This window comes from Hemicordylus capensis, chromosome 1, assembly GCF_027244095.1.
Source record: "Hemicordylus capensis ecotype Gifberg chromosome 1, rHemCap1.1.pri, whole genome shotgun sequence".
NCBI lineage: Eukaryota > Metazoa > Chordata > Lepidosauria > Squamata > Cordylidae > Hemicordylus > Hemicordylus capensis.
In genome coordinates this window covers 195,506,260-195,528,198 of record NC_069657.1, presented here as the reverse complement: position 1 = coordinate 195,528,198, position 21,939 = coordinate 195,506,260, and the positions used below count along the sequence as shown (strand labels likewise).

At 42.0% G+C, this 21,939-nt stretch overlaps 1 protein-coding gene across 6 annotated transcripts in view; it reads right to left on the bottom strand.

The window, feature by feature from the left end:
• UBR3 (ubiquitin protein ligase E3 component n-recognin 3) overlaps positions 1-21,939 on the bottom strand; it is a 198,117-nt gene that overhangs the window by 13,756 nt on the left and 162,422 nt on the right. For all 6 annotated transcript variants that reach the window (XM_053265271.1, XM_053265280.1, XM_053265289.1 and 3 more), the window contains 5 exons: positions 17,838-17,938; positions 9,987-10,111; positions 3,566-3,673; positions 3,256-3,381; positions 1,968-2,147 (listed from right to left, as the gene is read on the bottom strand). In XM_053265271.1, the coding sequence (XP_053121246.1) occupies positions 1,968-2,147; positions 3,256-3,381; positions 3,566-3,673; positions 9,987-10,111; positions 17,838-17,938 (640 nt within the window). The remainder of the gene's footprint in view (positions 1-1,967; positions 2,148-3,255; positions 3,382-3,565; positions 3,674-9,986; positions 10,112-17,837; positions 17,939-21,939) is intronic.

Below are 21,939 nucleotides of genomic sequence, written 5' to 3'. Positions count from 1 at the left end.
ACATAGTGGCCCACCAGATGCCGCTGGAAGCCTGTAAAGAACCTTTTTGCTACTGTAACTCTGGAGATATCGAAACTATGGCTCATGTATTCCTTTATTGTCAATTTTACCAAGATCTATGGCACAAATATATAATTCCTTTTAAAAATTGTCATCCAGGTTGTATGGACGCTTCTTATCTTGATTATCTTCTAGCTGACCAGAATGGTTTAATATCTTCTAATGTGGCTATGTTTTGTTGGTAGCCAGTAAGATTCTCCAGGAGCTCATTATGAATTCAGTTTAGCTGCTCCATTTTGAAGTTTAACTTGCTAATATTATATTACAGCTTTTATGGTTTACTCTGCTGGGCTTCTGTGTGTATATATATTATTATTGTACTGGTCTATGACTCTAATAAAGTATTTGAATTTGCCATTCTGTCCTGCTAAAGCAATTTTTTTCTAATCATATTCCCAGGCACTCTGGGCTCCTGTAAATCAAACAGTCACTAATGGTTTCGGAACAATCTTTCCCTTTTTAAAAATGTTACAAAGTAGTGCTGGGCATGTTCTATTATGCGCATACCCAGCACAGCATCCCTCCAGTGGTTGTTGCTGGTGTCTATCTTATGTTTCTTTTTTAGACTGCAAGCCCTGTGAAGACAGGGAGCTGTTATTTGTTTGTTTGTTTGTTTAACTGTATGTAAACCACTTCAAGAACTTTTGTTGAAAAGCACTATATAAATATTTGTTGTATTCATCGCATGTGGGGTGAGAGATAGGCCCACCAGAGTCTTACTGTGAACTGTGCAATATGCCCCAGAGTTCTCTGCAACATATGAGGATTCCATGGTTAATATACAAGAGCTTTTCAGGTGACAAATAGATGTAGAAGCAATTCCCCAAGGGTAGGAAGTTTGAAGGTCTGCTGCAATATAACCTGCTCAATCTCTAATTCCTATTTAAACAGTCACAATGAAGTTATTAAGTGGCCTGACTACAATCCAGTACAAACTCGTTGGTTAAAGGAGCATGGGAAACCAGGGACTTTTTAGAATACATTCTTTTTTAAAACCATTTAATCTCAAAGTGATTGGTTTATTTATCAGAATAAATGCAAAAGCTGGTAGCAGAGGGCGTATAAGGGAGATTTACACAATCACCATCCATGTAAATGGTTTCCTTACTGCTGCAGGACTGAGCTTTGGGGCCAGCAGGTATGTTTGGGGCCAGCAGGTATGTTATACCTGCTTTGGAGCCAGCAGGTATGTGTCATTGCTTGGCAATCTGTTGATTAATCTGCCTTGACAGTTAATGCTGAAGTAATGCAGATTAGTACAAAAGGAGGAATAGAGTTGGTTTATTGACCAGTGGTCAATAAAAGCAGTAAATCCAAATAGGCCAACTAATTTTCCTATGCCCTTCTCTACTGATATTTGGGAGTTAAAGGTCATGAAGTGCCCAAACTCAGCCTGTTACCTCCCCATGCAAAAGTTTTCCAATGGCACCCAAGTCAGCAAATCAGCAAGTCAGAGGAGGATGAGACTAATTCATAAAATCACAAACATACAAATTGAGCTTTCCATTTCATAATCTATACACACTTCCCAGGCCCTGCAAATCACTTATTCAGGTTCCTGTAGGTCTATTTATAAGTACAAGTTTATGACTAATACAACTGATATTCTCTTTTGCTTTAAATACTTACAGGATGTAATCCTGAGTTAGACTGCCATTTCCATTACGGACAAAACTATTTTCAATTTTTTTTATTAGCTTATAGAAACTTGATTGGCACCAATATCAAAACAAAAAAACAAAAAAACCCCAACAAAAACTCCCAATGCACATAGCTGTACTACCATGTATTACTTTGTAAGCAACACATTTTAAAAATAGATTTTAATTGGGTTAAATTTGAAGTGGCAAGCCATACACCAAATGATAGGAGAACTGAATTGGTATGGGGCAAAACTCTTTACCTACCTTTATTTGTGTTGGATGCTTGTCTGCAAATGAAACCAATTCTGAACACCATTGGGATACTATGTCAAAGGCTGGCACTGGCCAATCAAGACAAGAGGCACTGGAGAACTGATGTGATGACTGAAAAGATGATGGTAACAAACCCAGGCAGTTGGCAAGAACTGTAAATTCTTCATCTTCCTTTTAAGCACAAAGGAGGAAAAGTCACAAGTGTAAGAAACTCAAAAATGGAAACAAACCAAGAAGTGATAATAAGCAATGGTCTATGATAATGCATCTCAGGATGGAACATGCTGACACTTTGAATACATGAACTCACTTCTTCTGCAGACTCTTATAGCTTATACTTTTTATCAGGGGCAGCCCAAGGTTTTTGCGTTCCTGAGGCAAAGCACAAAATGCTGCCTTGTCTCATTACCCCCACTTAAGTCTTTAAAGGGAGCTTGTATTAAAGGGAAGACTGTTTGCTGGGAGTCTCTTCTCATCATCTTGGCCACCCTTTCAAGGCTCCCAAGGAGGCCAGGTAAGGAGAAGCAGCAACCAGCAGGCAGCCTCCTCAACTCGTTTCAAAGCCTTGCAAGGGTCAGATCAGAGCACCCCCATGATACTTTTGTAAGACTCTGCCAGGCAAGGAAGGAACAAGGAAGGTTGCCCTTTGCAAAGGCTTACCAGAGCCAGATTGGGAGCTTGGACTTCTGCAAGCCCTGAGAGTGCAGCGAGAGCCTCCCTTCTCTCTAGCTGTTGGTGGCAGCGGCAACCACCACTACTCTTGCTCTTCTTCCTTGCCACTCTGCCTGTTCAAAAGGCAGAGGGAAGCAAAGTTGGATCATCACTTCTTACTCTTCCAGTCCCTGTCCTCAGCCTTTTAAGCAGGCAGGAAGGGAGTGGAGAAGGACAAGGGCAGGGGCTGGTGCACAAAAAGCATAAAATGTTTTGGGGCTTGGTGCCAGTGGTGGACCCAGGCAGGGTGAGTAGCTAGAGGAGGTGACAGCTGTGGGCTCATGGAGGTAGCCAATCTGCTCTCTCTTATCAATACCTGAGGTGACCACACCATGCCTCATTAGCAGGGCACCCCTCACTTTTATAAGGCTTCAAACAGACAACTATCAAATTTCAATCTTTTTTTCTCCATGAAAAATCTTGCTCCGAATCTATATATTTCTCAGATATAGAACATGTTTTCTATAAATCTGTCTATTTTCTAGATAACCAAGTTGTTGAATAGGTGGTATAGCTTGGTGTCATAACTGTGTTATGACAGATGTAATAAATTAGCTTTTCATAGTACCTGACAGCTGGGTAACTCCCCTCCAAAGAGATGGTGCTGAAGAAGGCTGGTGATCCTGAGAAAAGGCAGGCAGAATTGCTGCAAATAAGTCTCTATGGAGGATGGGCACCAAGGATTAGTGCTGTCCTAAATTAGGGTTAAATTAAAAAAAAAGAGTAAATCCCAACTAGTGTAAAGTCACTCCTGAATACCAAACAATGTAATCTAGTTGTGCTATTAATGGGAAATCAAAAACATAAACTTCATAATCAGATTTTTCATTACCATGAACATAAGCTATGGTTGACAAATCAAATATGAAAAACTATACCATGGCTAGATCTTCAGTTTCTTCTTGCTCATAGATCTTCCCTTTGGAGAGTTCACTAATCACGTGATTCAATAATGCCTCCCAAGACTTTTTAGCATTGGAGATATTCTGTGATAAATAGAAAATTCATAATATTCATATGAAAATCAGTTAAAACAAAACAAAAAAGATAAATGCTGTCATCTCAATTTAGCACTTTCTTATGGATGCAGAAGCTCCAAGGCAAACTTGATTGATTGATTATGTGCTGTCAAGTCAGTGTTGACTTTTAGTGACCACACAGATTCTCTCCAGGATGATCTGTCTTCAACTTGACCTTTAAGGTCTCTCAGTGGCGCATTCATTGCTGTCGTAATCGAGTCCATTCACCTTGTAGCTGGTCATCCTCTTCTTCTCTTTCCTTCAACTTACCCCCGTTTTATGGACTTCTCAAGGGAGCTGGGTTTTTGCACAATGTGTCCAAAGTATGATAGTTTGAGCCTGGTCATTTGTGCCTTGAGTGAAAATTCTGGATTGATTTGTTCTATGATTCATTTGTTTTCCTGGCTGTCCAAGGTATCCTCAAAAGTCTTCTCCAGCCCCAAAGTTCAAAAGCATCAATACTTTTTCTATCTTGCTTCTTCAAAGTCCAGCTTTCGCATCCATAAATTGTCATGGAGAAAACCACTGTCCGAACTATTCTAATTTTTGTAGGTACAAACATGTCACGGCATCTAAATATCCCTTCCAAGGCCTTCATTGCATGCTTAGGGATCCCTTAATGAAGGAAGCCAGTCTTTTTGCAGCAATACCAGACAAAATGGAGTGGTGTGTGTCTGTATTGGAGCACACACAGCATTCTTGACTGCGGCAGAAGTTTACGGGGGGGGGGGGGAGGAGCAATGCACAGACCAACTTCATATGACAAAATATTAATGATAAGTCAACAATATAAATAGTTAGTTTTGAGGGGAAAGGACCCGTGAGGCTAAACACAGTTCAAACAGCATATCTGCTTGTAAAAAAAAATTGTTTCCAACCCCTACATTGTTATGATTGTGTGTTTCAAGTTCTTTAGGGACAGCGGCTGTAGCTCAGTGGTAATGCTTTGGATTCAGAAGGTCTCAGATTCAGTCCCTGGTATCTCCAAGTAAGGCTCAAAAACAGCCCTTTCTGAAATTTTGGAGAGCTGCTGCCAGTCAGTGTTAACAAACGGTTTGAATCAGTACAAGGCAGTTTCATATGTCCTAATGCCTTCTACTATGCTTGTTTATATGAAGAAGCCAGGTCACAAATATGCCATGTTTTAATTTAATAATATATTTCATTCTAGACAGCAGTTGGAACATTTTAAATATATGTTTAGATACAACCTGACCTATTCTACTATTTTTATTTTATCAGAGGTAAAAAACAGCAGGCTATATTTATCAAACTGACTGTGAAATAATATAAATTGGCAGCAGTGGTATCTACTTCTATTTTACTGTGTCTAATGTATAGCTGTAGACATTTCTGTCAATTCTTATCTCGTTTAGAGAAACAAACGCTGAATATAATGTGGAAGAAGTGATGCATCCGAGACTTAAGATTTCACAACGTGACAATCTGGCAGCTTCTATAAAATAAATTCTGTGGTGGTAAGAGCACAACACAACTTCAAATGCAGTTGTGGAAATAGTCTTATTATATATTAGTTCAACCAATAGAGCATCGAAGGCCACATATCACACACTGATATTACTCGCTCCTTTCTGGACAAATTAACCATTTGGGGGGCCGAACTAAATATGATTAACATCATATAGGTTGGCCCTGCATTGTTATGTTTTTAATACAAATTAGGACTGAACTCTCCCACCCACATTCCTGCCATGGATGCTATTTACGTTTTTTAAAATGCAGAGCTAAATAATGTTAAACATCACACCAAGCTGGTGCCAGAATGGGGCAGTCTTTTCTAGTATAGAATCTCCATTTGCTTTCCAAGCTGGGTCTTCTTGCAGAATAACACCAAAGACTAAGCTTCTAAGCTTGACTGCAACTCACATGTCTCAGACAATGAACATCAACAGTAATAGTATGACTAGAGGTAACTTCTAACCCATGAAGAACAAAAAGAAAATATAACTACCAGGGAAGAAGGTCATCCTAGCTAGACTCAAGTTCTCTTCCATGACTGGAAGGTGTAGATTGCCTTTCTCCTCTCCATCTTATTTTGCAATATGTTGACTGCCCCACTTCAACAATAATGAGAATGGAAACTTATGGGTAAACCAAATTTGCCTTTCTTTAGTGGTGCAACATTCTTCAGTTCTGGGATTATAATTTACAAAAGCAGTAAGTCTGTAGGGTGGAATTCTATCATGACAAACTTTTGAAGAACCCTCCTGCTAAAGGCATCAGCAAACAACACATCAATTCTTTGTAAAGATGTGTGAGGGAAACCAAGTTACTTACCTAATGACAGTATCAATGGAAAGGCAACTCATGCAAACTTGTGTAAAGACTGTTGTGATTCACCTAAAGGTTGTGTTTCACTTTAAAGACATATATGTCCTACAAATACTGGCTCTTAGCTACATTATATTGTTGGAGATTTTATTACATAATTTGTTTTATTAATAGTGTATTAGCAATAGCTATTGATAAGGAAGTAGCCACCTGATGGTGCAGCGGGGAAGTAACTTGCCTAGGGAGCAAGAGGTTGCTGGTTTGAATGCCCACTGGTATGTTTCCCAGACTATGAGAAACACCTATATCAGGCAGCAGCAGTGATATAGGAAGATGCTGAAAGGCATCATCTCATACTGCATGGGAGATGGCAATGGTAAACCCCTCCTGTATTCTACCAAAGAAAACCACAGGGTTCTGTTGTCACCAGGAGTTAACACCGACTCGATGGCACAACTTTGCTTTACTGATAAGGAAAGTTTTGACTTGACCAAAATTTTGTATAGGATTGAATAGAGATAGACATGTAGACCTGTGTCCACAAAAGTGACCTTGCAGAAGTTTGTGAGTCAGAAACTGTCTGAGTGGGAAATTTCATAAGTAAAGCAAACAGGTAGTGAAGTAACTTTGGCTAATGACTAAACGTTGGGGGGATTTCAACAGGGATACAGAAAAACAAAAACCTGCAGACATCCTACAGGTTGACATAGTGGAACATAACAAAATCTGGGAAATTCTTAGGAGCCGGTTATGTACAATACTCATGACTAGGTGAGAGGTCTAATGAAAAGAAAGTAAACAGCTATGACCATAGTTGGGGTAAAATAATGAAAATGGGTGGTGGATAAAGAAGGGAAGCTTGGTTTTGGTTCCTTACCAGTAATACTTTTATTAAATTGTACAGGGTTCTCAGATTTCACTGGAAGTCTGAGCACCTTCAGCTGGCTGAATTATCTTGTTTCTGCTGCATCCTCTGTTTGATTAGTAGTAAGTCCTAATAAACTGTTTGTAGGGAAACAGTAGAGTCTGATCATTTTCTTGTGTGTTATCAGAGTAAACATCTAGGAAGACTTTTTCTTCTAAACCAAAATGTATATTCTGAGGTTGTAGCCAAGCCCAGAGAGATACACTTAAATTATTTAAATAAAAACCTCACAATATGCCCTAAGTGGAAACCTGTCCCCCCTGCAGGAGGACTGTCTAAAGAACAAAACAAAGACCTTAGTTTTTCTTGTGTACTTGGTTCTGTTAACAAGGAAGCTAAGAGTCCTTCAGACATCCTGAGTGTGCAACTCCTTCTCTTTAGGGAGAAAGATTCTCTTCACAATCTCTTCAGAGCTGTGGAAAAGCAATGGGAATAAAGGAAAGTCAGTTCTAAGAACTACTTGTCCCTGTGAAAAAATATAGCTCCTTGTAGGCTGAAAAAGCATTAAGTTCTGAGATCCTATGGGTGAATGTATCTCTACCAAAAAAAAAAAAAAGCAGCTTTGATGTTCAGTTCTCTAGTGGAGAAGCAGCAAAGGACTTAAAAGAGATGTCTAGCTGGATCTGATAGAACAATATTTAATTTTCAGGCAAGACATCAATGGGGGGGGGAGATTAAGAAGAGATTCTCTCCTCAATGTGGGTGTTGTGAGATGGACCTTACCATCGCATGTCTACGGCAATAGCTAAGATATGATGTTCCAACATGCTGATCCAAAGCCCCCTTGCAAAAATTTCAGAACAAGTGAGTTGTTCTTAACCATTAATTTCCATTCTCAGAGATTTCATGGTAGGACAGTACTTGACCTTTGGCAAGTAACTCCACTTAACTCTTGACTTAACCTTCTCTTAACTCTCAACGCTTGACAAATTACAAAATGATTCCAAGAGGGGAGGAACTTCCCCACTCCTCCTACAACAGACCAAAGTCTGAAACTGAAAGCAAAACGAGATGCCCTAGGAAGAAAACTGCAAAGCTTGGCTAATGAACAAAGCATTTATTTATTGAGTAGTCAAAGCAGGTAACACCAACAACATAGAATACCAAGGTATGAACAGATCCAGTGGCATTTATTCTAACTGCTTCTGAACTTCCTGTTCATACTACCCTAAGAAGCAAACTGGCTCTACATTTACTTATTCTAATACAGCTCTGCAAAATGGGTAGCAAGACTGTTCCACCTTAGAACCTCTGAAAACATAATTTTTTACAATATGTAAAACATCTCATTTTTCCAGAAGTTCGGGGGGGGGGGCAGTCTGTGGAATTTCGTGAAGAGCCAAGCTGGACAAATCTGTCTCTACTTCTTTCCCTTGTTCCATATGCTGCTGTTCAGGGCTGGCCCTCCCACAAACTCTGGTGAGACTGTCACCTCAGTAGGGTCATCCCAGGGCACCTGCACCTCTGCCTCAGCTGCTGTCTCACCTGGTTGCCCCTGCCACTGCTCAGGCTCATCTTTGTTTCCCTAGTCAGCGGCTTCTAATGCCTCTGCTCTTCCTGACTGCAAGGGGTGGACACTTACTTCCTGTTGCTCCACTTCCCACAGGCAGGAAGAGAAACTGGAAGCTGCTGGTGAGGGAAACATCTGAGCAGTGGTGGCACTTGCTGCTACTCCCGAACCAAGTAAGGAGCAAGTTAAATGGGCTGGGCAGAAAACAAGAGAAAAATTGATGGGGCTTAGGGCAAGGACTTGCTGCTGTGAGAATGAGGGAAGATGGTGGCTTGGTGTGCTCCCTTAGAGGCTTGGGTTGAGCCTGCTGCTTTTGGAGCAGTTGCAGTTCCTGGATCTGTATTTGCACTTTTGTATGCTTCCAAGCATCCCCATGTCCCACGTCTGTGTCCCATCCTAGGGGTTAGGATGCTTGGGAAACCTCTGCTGCAATCATCCACCTGACCCAGGTAAGAATGCCAGTGTTGCCCCGACCTAGGGAAGCAATGTTTTGGTGACAAGCAGTCAGTCAAAAGGACTGAAGGTTCTCAGCTGCTGGCTCCTGGGTGACATAGTCCAGAGGGAAATAAGGTAGAAAGATTCACAGAGGAAAGGCTTCTGCTTCGACCTGCCCCCTAGAGGCGATGGGAAGGAAAAGCTAAAGGGATTTTTTTTAAAGTCTGCTGATCTGGGTAACTCTACAAAAACTTTGTTTCCTGTCCAAAAGACCAGGCAAGCAGTGTGCCCTCTAAGGCATACACATGCACACAATTTTTTTAATGTTCACTCAGTTAATTTTAGATCCCGCTCAAATTGAATCAGGAAGGCCCCACTCTGAATGCACATGCACACACACTGCCTCGATATACTGCTGCCCAGAACAAAACTCATTCCACACAAACACGAGAAATAAAAATTGAGATAACACTGAAGGCTGATCTGGGAAAGTGGGGTACTCTTGGTAAAGATGGATCCTGCATTTCAATCTGGAAGTAGTGCAATCTGTAAAAAGACTGCCTTCTGAACACTTGGAAAAGCATGTAAGACAGCTTTAAACTGCAATGCAGCACAATATCTCATATTCAGGTGGACCTCATTATCCGCAGGGGTTCCATTCTTGCCTGTAGGCATGAATATGAAAACCGTGAACAACAAAACCTTACCCCAATGGGAATCTAGGGGTTAGGTTCCTATATACACAAAGGCTAAAAATGGGTTGTGGGGGGAAGAGCATAAATAAAAGAAATAAAGTACTGAACTGCACCTTGCCCCTCAAGTCTCCAGCAATGCCCCCCAAACCCCCAATTCCTCCAATTTTCACAAAAAATCATGGTTTGGTTGGTTGGTTGGTTTTTTTAAAGGAGCCACAAAATGGTTCTGCACTGTAAAATGGTAGCTGGAAATTACATCGGAAGTCATTTCCTGCAACTCAAAAATGTGAATAGGTAAATTATAGCCTATTTTAATACTGCAGATAAAGAAACCATGGTTGTTGAAACCGCGGATAACGAAGGCCACCTGTATTTAAATTCCAATGAAGTCAAAGGACTTAAAACTTGCATAAACCAACAAACCTTTTTCAGAGCTCCTGAGTTCATCCAAGTCATTCTGTCTTCAGTGCTGCATTTAACAGAAAGTGCGACGAGAGCTTGTATATACAACAACGTGAAGAGTACCTTTATGATACAGGTAAAGTGTTCTATAAAAATACAAAAATGGATATCATCATTTTAAACGAAGTCCCAAAATTTTATAGCCCAATTGTATACTCTACAAATTTGCATATAATTTTCCCTGAAAGGAGTAATCCAAATCACAAATACACCACATGGCATTTTAATGTATGTTTAATTCCTTATAAAATATATCCCAAGAAAGTCATGCCTGTAAGACAAAAGCCTTACATTTAAACCTGCTGGCCTACATCTTTGTTTATTAAGAATTCTCTTTTATGAAAGAAACTGAAAAGGAATATTAAAACAATCATATGAAAAACTAAATCAACATCACACCCCACCCCATCATGGGGTGGGTGGGTAGGTAAACAAAGAATATTGGTGATAGAGATTAAGCACAATATTACTACAGATCTTATAAGGAATTAAATCAAAGCAGAGTGAAATGAAATCACAATATGCCTAAAACAAATCCATGAAGCCACAGGTTAATCCAAACATTAATATAAATAAAGGGCTATACACTGACTCTGTGGGATTTCCCCCCCCTTTTCTTCTTATAACTCAGTATCAAGAATGAAAACCAGCAGTGAGAAAAGAGTCTGGCCTCTCTCACCTCACATGCTAATTTAAGCATAATCATTACCATTACTTAAATCAATGTTTTATTGCTGCTGTAATGGTTCATTTTGTTTCTTGCTTTGTCATTACTGATCATTTGGATTGTGAGCCACCTCGAGCAAACTGAATGAGGTGGAGTGAGTGAGTGAGTGTGTACATACACACACACACACACACTCCACCACATTCAGTTTGACACACACACACACCAAAAAACCTCGCTATTTGCGGATTCAACATCCATGTTTTCGCGTACCTATGGGTATCTAATTGACACTCAGTTCTTTATCCATGGATTATTCGTGGGTGTCTAATTGACACCCAGTCTCTTTATCGGTGGATATTAAAACCCACATATCCACAGGGCTGGAAGTGACTGTGGAGATCACTTCCGGCTGCCATTTTGTAAGCATTTTTAAGCAGGGTGTAAGCAGGAGCCATTTGGTGGCTCATTTATTTTTTAAAAATGGTAGTTGTACTTTGGACAGTTCTGGTAGTCAAAACTAGTATAAAAAAGAAAAAGAAAGTTAAAAAAAAGAAAAGACTCAAGGCCTTCCATTTCAAGCCAGTGCAAAGTGTTCACTACTTTATAAACGAACTAGAATGAAATACTCAAGTTTAACTGGAGGTTATTCACACATGGCTTCAGGATAAATGTTGAGCAAATCCACTTCAAAGTACACTCACGGCATTGAGGGAAGCAGCCCCTCCCCTCTGCTCTCGGGTCTTGTTCTTGCAAGTCCACATGGCAGGTGTCAGTTTTCTCCTTCCTAGCCAGTGTGTGTGGGGGGGGGAGTTTCTGCAGAGTTGATCTGCATTTCTGAAGACAACATGCCTCTTATCATGCTAATGATTCTACGTCCCTGTCTCTCCCTGTATGCTCTGGCATTTTTAGAAAAAGTAACTTAAAACCAGCATTTTAAAAAACCGTAAATACCCTGAGATAAGCTAGAATTTGCATCACAAAGCCCAACTTGGGTGGGGGGAGCATCTGGTGGGCCACTGTGTGGAACAGGATGCTGGACTAGATGGGCCTTGGGCCTGATCCAGCAGGGCTGTTCTTACGTGGGTCCAAGGATCTCAAATGGACTTTGGAGGAAGTTTGGCTGGTGTGTGAATGCACACACTCTCTCCTGAAGGAGATTGGAGCAGAAGCCCTATCTGTAAAGCCTCCTGGAGTGCTAGCTTGAGTGTCCAAGCAGCCATCAAGGCCCTAACTAGTTATCCTGAGTGATCATTCCTTATATAATCTGCCCTGTTTATTTGCCATATTGGCTCAAGTCAAGTGAAAAGTAATGTGCAACACACTGAAAAATTCCGGGGCTAGCATTCATTGCAGAAGCTTAGGTCTATAGACCTGAAAAGTAATGTGCAACACACTGAACAATTCTGAGGCTAGCATTCATTGCAGAAGCTTAGGTCTATAGACCCGAAAAGTAATGTGCAACACACTGAACAATTCTGAGGCTAGCATTCATTGCAGAAGTTTAGGTCTATAGAAAATCTCGCAAACAAATATCATTGGTTATATACCTCTCAGAGACTTATAGCCTTACCAGGACTCTGAAAAAACACTTTCAGATAAAGTCACTTAAAACCACTCAGCAAATTCTGTTTGGCTGCCAGTAAATACCAAGCTAAATGTCATGTGCTGGAAGGCTACAACTTCGATAAATAACGCTTGTTTAGTAAGTGAAATAGGAAACAGAACAGCTATTTCAATTAATCTCAAAATGGTCACTTTGCCAATATTTCACTAAATCTTTGTTTACAGAGGGAAAACTGAAGCCCCAAACTTCAGAACAAATTAGCAACCAAATGTCCAGGGAATCTGTGATTCTACACAAGGAAGTAATATATTGAGTCAATGCGGATCAGAACCTCAGATGTGGCCTAACTGCTTATGTTGCTGGATCTGCATCTGGGACCACAAAAGATGTTTTCATTTTGGAAAGCAGTTTTGCTATCTGGTGACTGCTTATGATTGCAACGGACTAACTGGTAATTGAATATTTATTGTTTAGTATTGGTCCATTGTTGTTTTTTTAAGTGTCTTATTGTTGTATTTTACCATCAAGAATTACCTATTAATTTGTGGAAAATTATAAACACATGGAAATAGCAATTCCTTTCTCTGGGCTAATCTCATCCACTTTCCTCCATTCTCTTTCACAAAATGTGTTTTCTAGATTCTCTTGTCTTCCTAGCTCTTCTATGAATACTTTTAGGCATGTTTTGAACTGAGATATCCAGAACTGTACTTCAAATGAGGTTTGAATGATGTACAGTAGAACAGGATTCCCCATTCTCTGAAATGACATTTTTGTTGGTACAAGGCTCAAGCGCCACTGGCTTTCTCAATGGGCCAGTGCAGAATTCAAATGAGGTGCTGGCTCCCTGTTAACCAACTGGAAGTCTGCCTCATAAACATGGTCTCCCTCCATTACCCACTCTCTGGGGCAAATTCCCCTCTATTCCCATAACCTGTCAGCAAATCAGTAGCAAAAAACCCCATAGCAACATTATATAACTGTGCACTGTGGAAAGAAAGGAAAAAACCCAACCTCTATTTAGTCATTATACAGTTTAAATTTGTATCGACCCTGCCCATCTTCCACTAAAACTAAAACAAAAACCCAAACAGCATACTAAGTCTCTTTAATACCGCAAAAAACCCTTTAGGTTGCACAACAGATGTATGCAACCCACAGAATACTTCTGTCATCTTACCCTTTAAGTCCCCCATTTATTCTTCTGACTGCTCTGTCCTCTAGCATGATGTTTCCCTAATATGAAAGACTTAATTTTTGCTCTCTCTCTCAAGGTGGATTTAGATCAATTTTTCCTCTCAGAATGAAGCAGCTGAACAGCATAATGGCATTTTCTTTGCCTTAATCAATGCTAGATTGAAACAGATAACCAAGGCCATTGAACAGTTAATAAGATAGTTAATACAATTCCCAGGGCTTTGCTCAAAGGGCAAGAGATGCTATTTGGACACTGCTTATTAAGTGCTAATTTTCTCAAGGAATATAACGTAGCTACTATTTTAAACAAAAGGAGCTTAGTACAAAGGACAATTTGCCAGATTAAATTCCTGAACTAGAGAGTATAAAATTACCCTAGAGATATTAATCAGATATCCCAAAGACTTGGAACCAGAGTAATATTTTTCCAAATTGCAAGTAATGCCAGAAACAGAGTGTGTGTGCATGCGTGCATACATCACATCCCTATGGCAACTGATGTAGGAGCTCGCTCGCTCTTTTTAGTCTCCCCACCTCCCCAGTATTGGTTGGGGAGCTCTTTGGTACAAGGACAGTTTAGGTTAGGGGGTGTGCACAAAACTGTCTGGCCTAGTTCGGTTCTAGTCCGAACCAGATTCAAACCAGACCAGGCTAGCTCGGTTTTGTCCCTCATCAAACCCCTGCAGGTTCAGGGGGGGCGGGGGGCAGGTCGTGAGCCATTTGCAGTTAAAAACTTTTAGTACTTACCCCCAGGATTATCTGAGGCCATGGGGTGTGGGTGTGGTCTGCAGAGGTTCCCCCTCCCCCCACCAGCCTTCATTATGCCAAAAACCGTCCAGTTTGCGCATTCTTCCCCCTCATGGGGGTCATTTTGGAGGCCGCCACACATGCGCAATGGGCCTCTGTGTGGCCTGGGTCATGGCCAGAGGTGGTTTGGCTCAACCTCAAACCTTTGAACTGAACCAGTTTGACAATGAACCCGTTTGACATCGAACCAGTTTGCACATCCCTAGTTTAAGTCACTCTATAAAGCTGCATGGGCAGCAATGGTGGAATAAAATTACTAACATTGTATCTGACGACCAAACAAAACTTTAAATTCCTTCATCTATAGCAAGGGTACTCAATCCCCAGATGTTGTTGGACTATAACATCCATTATCCCCAGCTACAAGGGCCTTTGTTCATGAGAGCTGAAGTTCAACACTATCAGGGGACCCAAGGTTGAAAAGGCCTCACGTGGCTTTTCAACCACATCAAGTGGGGGTAAAACCTTTGCCCCCACTTTCACAGGCAGCCTACATAAGCAATGTTTTACTGAATTCTTTTAATATCCCTACACAACATTTTCATATGCATGTGCGGCGGCCTTCAAAATGACCCCCATGAGGGGGAAGAATGTGCAAACTGGGTGGTTTTTGGCATAAGGAATCCTTTGCTATCTAAGGTTTCATATGTTGTATTCTGTTTGTTAGGGAAACAACATGCTGCATTATATTCATCTGCACTTTTCACAGCATGTTGTTGTCGTTATACATTTTATATCCCGCTCTTCCTCCAAGGAGCCCAGAGCAGTGTACTACATACTTAAGTTTCTCCTCACAACAACCTTGTGAAGTAGGTTGGGCTGAGAGAAAAGTGACTGCCCCAGTTCTTTAATAGTTGTGGACAAGAGGAAAACATGGCCATTCAACTTTTCTCATCTCTGAGAAGATGAGACATCTGCAAAAATGTTATTTATTTTAATAGGGTACAGGAGCTCTGCCCTCCTTTTCACCCTTGCACCACCCAAATCACACTTCTACTTCCCTAGTGGGTGTCTGATCACAGGTGCTCCTTTGGTGAGGAAACGTTTTCTTTGATTCTATAGATGTGTATGCTGCTCTTCTGTGGGCAACATCCAGATTATTGTTATTATCATCATTATTATTTTATTATTTACATTTTATATCCCGCTCTTCCTCCAAAGAGCCCAGAGCGGTGTACTACATACTTCAGTTTCTCTTCACAACAACCCTGTGAAGTAGGTTAGGCTGAGAGAGAAGTGACTGGCCCAGAGTCACCCAGCAAGTATCATGGCTAAATGGGGATTTGAACTCAGGTCTTTCTGGTCCTAGTCCAGCTCTCCAACCACTACACCATGCTGGCACCAAACAGAAACAATGGTAGAGGCATCATTTGGGAATGCCTTGGGGAGAAAAAGACTGGAGAGTGAGAAATGGTGTGAATGCAGATGAAGCAGTAAGGCCTTCAAAAGGTGAGCATTCCAAAGAAAGTACCAAAATGAAGAACACGGTTTCTGTTTTCAGTGATACAGTTTTCTGTGAAAGGGGCTGATTCACTTTGTCCTTCTAGAAAATTGATTTTCATATCTGTGATACTGTTTATATTAATATTATACGATAAGACTATAGCCAATAAATTGGTCAGCTAGTTCAGTTCAACTATTGGCCTTAATTGCCAGGTCATAATGCTGAAGCAACAGCAGAAGCTACTACTGGCAGGGATGGGACTCTAGATCTAGTATTTTACTCTGGAATGCTTATTAAACTTTGCCCAATGCGTAAAATACAAAGAGATGCACACTCTCTCTGTATATTATAGAGGGGGGAAATATTTGAATCTAATCAAACTATGTATTAATTTTTGTTCTTTAAGAAAATTAATATCCCATCTTTCCTACCATGAGAAAATTCAAGGGAGCTTACAAATAAGATTCATACAACTAAAGTAACATAATTAAAACAAAAAAATTAAAGTAGAAAGCCAGTCACAAACTAGAGAACCAGGAAACCCCTCCCCCTGAAAATAACTTGCTAGAGGCCTGCTGATAAACTGGGGTAGTTAAGATATCAAAAAGTAGGCAGATTTGGCATCAAGCACATCTCCTGGGGCAGGGTGTTCCACATCTTGGGGACCTCTACTGAAGAGGCCCTGTCATTCTCTACTGCTAGTGCATTCTCTACTACTTGCCTGCATGCAAGAGGCCCTCCCCAGCTGATCATGAGTGGAAAGATTCACACTGTGGCAGGGAGAGTGTCTTTTAGATATGCTGATCCGAAAGATTTTTAAAGGAATGAGCACTTAGAATTGTGTCCAGAAATGGCCCAATAGCCAATGCAGTTGGTATAAAGGAGGTAGATGCTCCTGAAAACTAGGTCAGTCAGAACTTTAGGAGCTGCATTTTGTACCAACAGCAGTTTCTGAACGGTCTGCACAGGCAGCTCCATGTGCAGCACATTCATTGCAGCCGTCCAAAAGAGATGAGACTCAGGGACAGGTGACTGCAGACAAGTCCACTCTTCTGGGGAAATGCACGATTGGCTCACCAGCCAGTTTTAGATATAGCCCTGGTTAGACTCAACCCAACTAAATTATTAAGGCTTTTCTTCACCTGAAACATGTGTGATCTTTATGCAAAGGGAACTACAGCCTCTTTACATAGCCAATTATGCCTTTTAAAGGAGCACACATGATGTTAAAAAAAAATCACATTTGGAGGCAGCAGCATGTCAATTTTAAGTTATAATTCAGAAGATTTTGTGTTCAAGGAAAAAAAATGCTATTTTGCAATGCTTACAGTAACACTTTTTCACTACAAGCGAAGCAGGAGCGAGTATTTTCTGTCTTTGATTTTGGTAAGGAATTAGGTCAGCATTTTAAACTCATAACATTAAAAGCTTTAAACCTGACAAAATAAGCAGTGTTAAGTAATTTCTACTTCAAAAAATACCTTAGGATTCCAATAAATTACACTTGAATTTATAGATAGCAACGATTACACATCATATTACAGTAATTATCTGCTGAGTGTGACACAATTGCTACAATCTGAGCAGTTAAATCAAAATACATTTATTCTCTTTCACCCTTATGCACTCTCAGTTCACTATGAAATATTAAGCATTCCCACTATAACAAAATAGTGGTCAATAGCGGGGAGAGGTGTGTGTCAAACAAGAGAACCTCCCCTCCCTCTCCCACAACTCAAGAAATGTAATAGTAATTTTCGGACTTTGTGGTTTTACCATATTATTGTCTGATAAAAGGTGAGAAGATAGTAATCATAAGCTTATCAAGCCACAAACAAGAATTTGGGTTCAATGCACTGTTGCCTCCAACAGGGATTCCCAAATGTTGTTCACTACAACTCCCAGTATCCCTAGCTGCCATGGCCTTTGGCTGGGAACTATGGGAGTTGTAGTCAACAACATCTGAGAATCCCTGTTAGAGGGAACACTGGTTCAATGCCAATTTCTAAAGAGAAGGCAAAGCCATTATTTGAGCACATACAGTGGACAAGGTCTGATTTGCTGTGCTTTTAAGAAGCTAACCAGAAAAACAAACAAGGGGGAGTTCGTTCATGTACTTTTGCAACATACCTTTGTGCAGTGGCTGTGGCATGGTCAAAATTTGGATGAGCAAAAGGGATGAAACATCTCTGTAAAGCACAGGAACCTCTGGCTGTTCTTCGCTACACATCCTAAAAAAAAAAATGGAAATAATCACCTTTAGCATAATAATTTCTTTATAATCAGAAAGAATCCTGATGCAATACTATTTGATTATAAACTGACCAAAAAAGATTAGTGTTTGTGAAGCAGCAGCTTCACTATTAAATTAAAAAAATCAGGAGCTCAAATCCTCACCATTAATTACAATGGACCGAAGTATTACTGTATTTACCAGAATCCAAGACTACAGTAGTTCTTTTTCAAGTTCTTTGATGTTAGAAAACAGGGATTGTCTAAAATCCAGAGGCTTCTTTCTTTGGGGTAAATACAAGTATAACCTGTATTTTTAAAAGCAGGTTGTCTTCAATTTAGAGTCATTTTCTATTTGGGTCAATACCATTATTGAAGGGTTACCTTGTCGCTCATTTACGTCAAGCACCAAAGCACATTAAGGACTTAAACTTCTCTTATGATATAAAATCAATTAAAATTAATTTAAAGCCTGAGAAAAGAGATTCATCTTAACGGTCTTTTTAAAAACAGCCAGAGATGGAGCAATTTAACAGATTTTTAAAATATATATAAATAAACAGGTTGCTTACCTGTAACTGATGATCTGGTAGAGATCTGTCGACATCCATAAGAGGGTACTACGCCTGCACAGGGACCATGCGGTAGCTATGCCGAAGCTTGTCGAGGTGTCCTGGCCATGCCCCCACGCTCTGCACGTGCTATTTAAGGGCGGCCAGGACGCACGTTCTCAGTTCTTGGATGACCGCTGCCAAGGTGACGACCATCGAGGTGAGTTTGTGAAAAGGGTTTATATATACACACACACACACACACACACACACACACACACACACACATATATACATACGCAAACACACAAACAAGATCTTTGTGGAACAAATGCTGCACACCTGGCACAGTACTGCAGCGGGGTGGGAAGGGAGGGTCTTATGGAAGTCGATGGATCTCTACCAGATCATCAGTTACAGGTGAGCAACCTGTTTATCTGGATCAAGATCCATAAGAAGTGGGTGTTTGGCAAGCTCCAGAAAGGAGGAGGGTGCAGTAGCAATTAGGGTAACACCCTTTTTGAAACACTTCTCCCAACGTTAACCTCTGCAGCTGAGTGAACGTCTATGGCATAATGTTTAACGAAGGTAGTCTCGAAGGACCAGGTTGCTGCTTTGCAGATGTCCATGAAGGTCACTCCAGAAAGGTGTGCAGCCGAGGAAGCGTGAGTCCTGGTAGAATGGGCTTTGATGGCTTCCGGAGGAATTCGGTTCTGAAGGTTATATGTGAACAGTATCAGGTCCACTAGCCATCTGGATAACCGTTGACGAGAGATGCAGGTGCCCCTGGAGGAGCCTGCATAGGCCACGAACAAGTGTACCGTGTTGCAAAAGGTCTTTGTCCGTGCCAGGTAAAACAGGAGTACCCTGCGCACATCGAGAGAGTGCATGGATCTTTCCAGAGTTGAAGATGGGTTCCTAAAGAAAGTCGGGAGGACAATGTCCTGGTTCAGATGGAAACCCGAGACTATCTTAGGTCGAAAGATAGGGTCCATGCGCATCAGGACCTTATCCTGGTAGAATCGAGTGTATGGGGGGTCGCTCCTCAGAGCCACGAGCTCACTCACACGTCTGGCCAACGTGATGGTGACTAAGAAAGCGGTCTTCCAGGAGACTAGTTTTACAGGCGCTGTTGCCATGAGCTCGAATGGCGATTCAGTGAGCGTGGAGAGAACCAAGGAGAGACTCCAAGGCTCTACAGGCGGTTTAACGGGAGGATAGACTTTAGCCAAGCCCTTCAAAAAAGCCTTACTTTCTGGGTGAGAAAAAAGGGTTGTGCCATCCGAACCAGGGTGACGTGAGGACAAGGCAGCCAGGTGAACCTTCAAAGAAACATTAGCCAGGCCTTGGGCCTTTAACGAGGAGAGGTAGGAGTTACACTTGCTTGACAGATGGATGCTGGGGCAAAAAAACCCTGGTTCTTGCGTAGTTTCGGAAACAGAGCCATTTACTAGCACAATTTTGCCTAGTGGACTCTTTCCTGTGATTTAAGAGGATTTCTTCCAAAATCCTACGCGCCACACGGTCAGTCTCAGAGTGTGTACGTCCGGGTGGAGAATGAGGCCGTCGTCTTGAGATAGCAGATCTGGTACTCATGGAAGACGCCGGTACCTGTTCAGGGACAGTCTGCGTAGCTGTGGAAACCAAGGCTGCCTTGGCCACCATGGCATCACTAGGATACAAGGGACGGGATTTGCTAGAAGACGAGCCACCACTCTGGCAAATATTGGTTGGGGGGGGACATGTATGGTAATTCCTTTATCCAGTCCAACTGGCAGGCATCCCCCAAGGACAGTGGGTCGTGTCCCACTCTGGAACAGAAGCGGGCACACTTCGTATTCAAGGCTGTTGCAAACAAGTCCATCGTCGGTTGAAGCCACTGGTCGAAAATGGGGGTGATATACTCTGACTTGAGTTCCCATTTGTGGGGCTTGTCCTGGAGGAAAACCCGGCTGAGGTCGTCTGCTAGGACAATGTCCAATCCCTTGATGTGGACAGCCATAGGTGAGACCCGATGCCGGAGGCACCAATTCCATATTTGAACAGCGAGGGCGCACAGGCTGCGAGACACCGTCCTGCCCTGGCGGTTGATGTAAGCCAGAGTTGTCATGTTGTCCAGTTGAACTTGAACAGACAAGCCCTGGAGGAGCGGTTGAAAGGCTTGTAGTGCAAGAAAAACCACTAGCAATTCGAGAAAATTGATGTGCAACTCGGCTTGCTTTGGAGTCCACTTCCCCTGAGTTCAGTGGCGGCCACAATGTGCTCCCCATCCTTGAAGGGAAGCGTCTGTCGTCAGCGAGACTGACGGAATCGGGGTTTGAAAGGGTACGCCTTCAAGGAGATTCCCTCTTTCCTTCCACAAGGTGAGTGAGTCCAGGATCCGGAACGGGATCTCTAAACGTTTTCGCTGGCTGTGTCTGGTCGGGTGGAAGACAGACAGGAACCACAGCTGCAATTTCCTCATTTTCAAGCACGCAAAGCGGACAGTGTTGCAAGAGGCCATTAGGCTCAGGAGACATTGAATTGTATGAGCCGTTTGAACAGAGGATTGCTGGCATAGATGCACTAGGTCCCGGATGCGTACATATCGCTCTTCTGGCAAGTATGCCCTTTGGCTGTTTGTGTCCAGGACTGCGCCTATGTACATGGTCACTGGGACAGGGTCCAAGTGAGACTTCTTCCAGTTCACCTGGATGCCCAGGTCGCAAAGTAGGTCCAATACACAGCGGATGTGCAAAAGTAACTCGCCTTTGCTCTTTGAGGTCAAGAGCCAATCGTCTAAGTATGGATAAATCGAAATCCCCAGCGTCCGTAGGTGGGCAATCACTGGGGCCATGCACTTTGTAAAGACCCTGGGGACTGGGGACAGCCCGAAGGATAATACATTGTATTGGAACACTTGGGTTCCTACGGTGAACCTCAGGAACTTCTGGTGTTGAGGTCTGATGCTGACGTGGAAGTAGGCGTCTTTGATATCCAGCGTCACAAGCCACTTTTCTCCTTGTAGGAGAGGAAGAATTTGTTGCAATGCCATCATGCTAAACTTCCGGACACTTACAAACTTGTTTAAATGGCGGAGGTCCATAATGGGACAAATTCGCCCGTCCCGCTTGGGGATTTGGAAGTAGCAGAAATAGAAGCCATTCCGTCCGTCCGCCCACGACACTAGGGCTAGTGTCCTTTTTCCAGTAGTTCCTTTACCTCTTCCTGTAAGGCACTCGTTGAAGGAGTGAACCTCATTCCCGTGAACCGTGGTATTGTCCTGAATTCAATGGCATACCCAGAGGATATGATCTTCAGGACCCAGTGGTCTGATGTTATGTGGTGCCATGTGGGGGCATGGCTCACCAGTCTGATGTAATGTGGAGGTGCAGATGATGGCTGAACACCTGCAGGCAGGGATGGGGAGAGAGGAGGTGTCAGTGAGCGGACAGATGGCTCAGGGACAC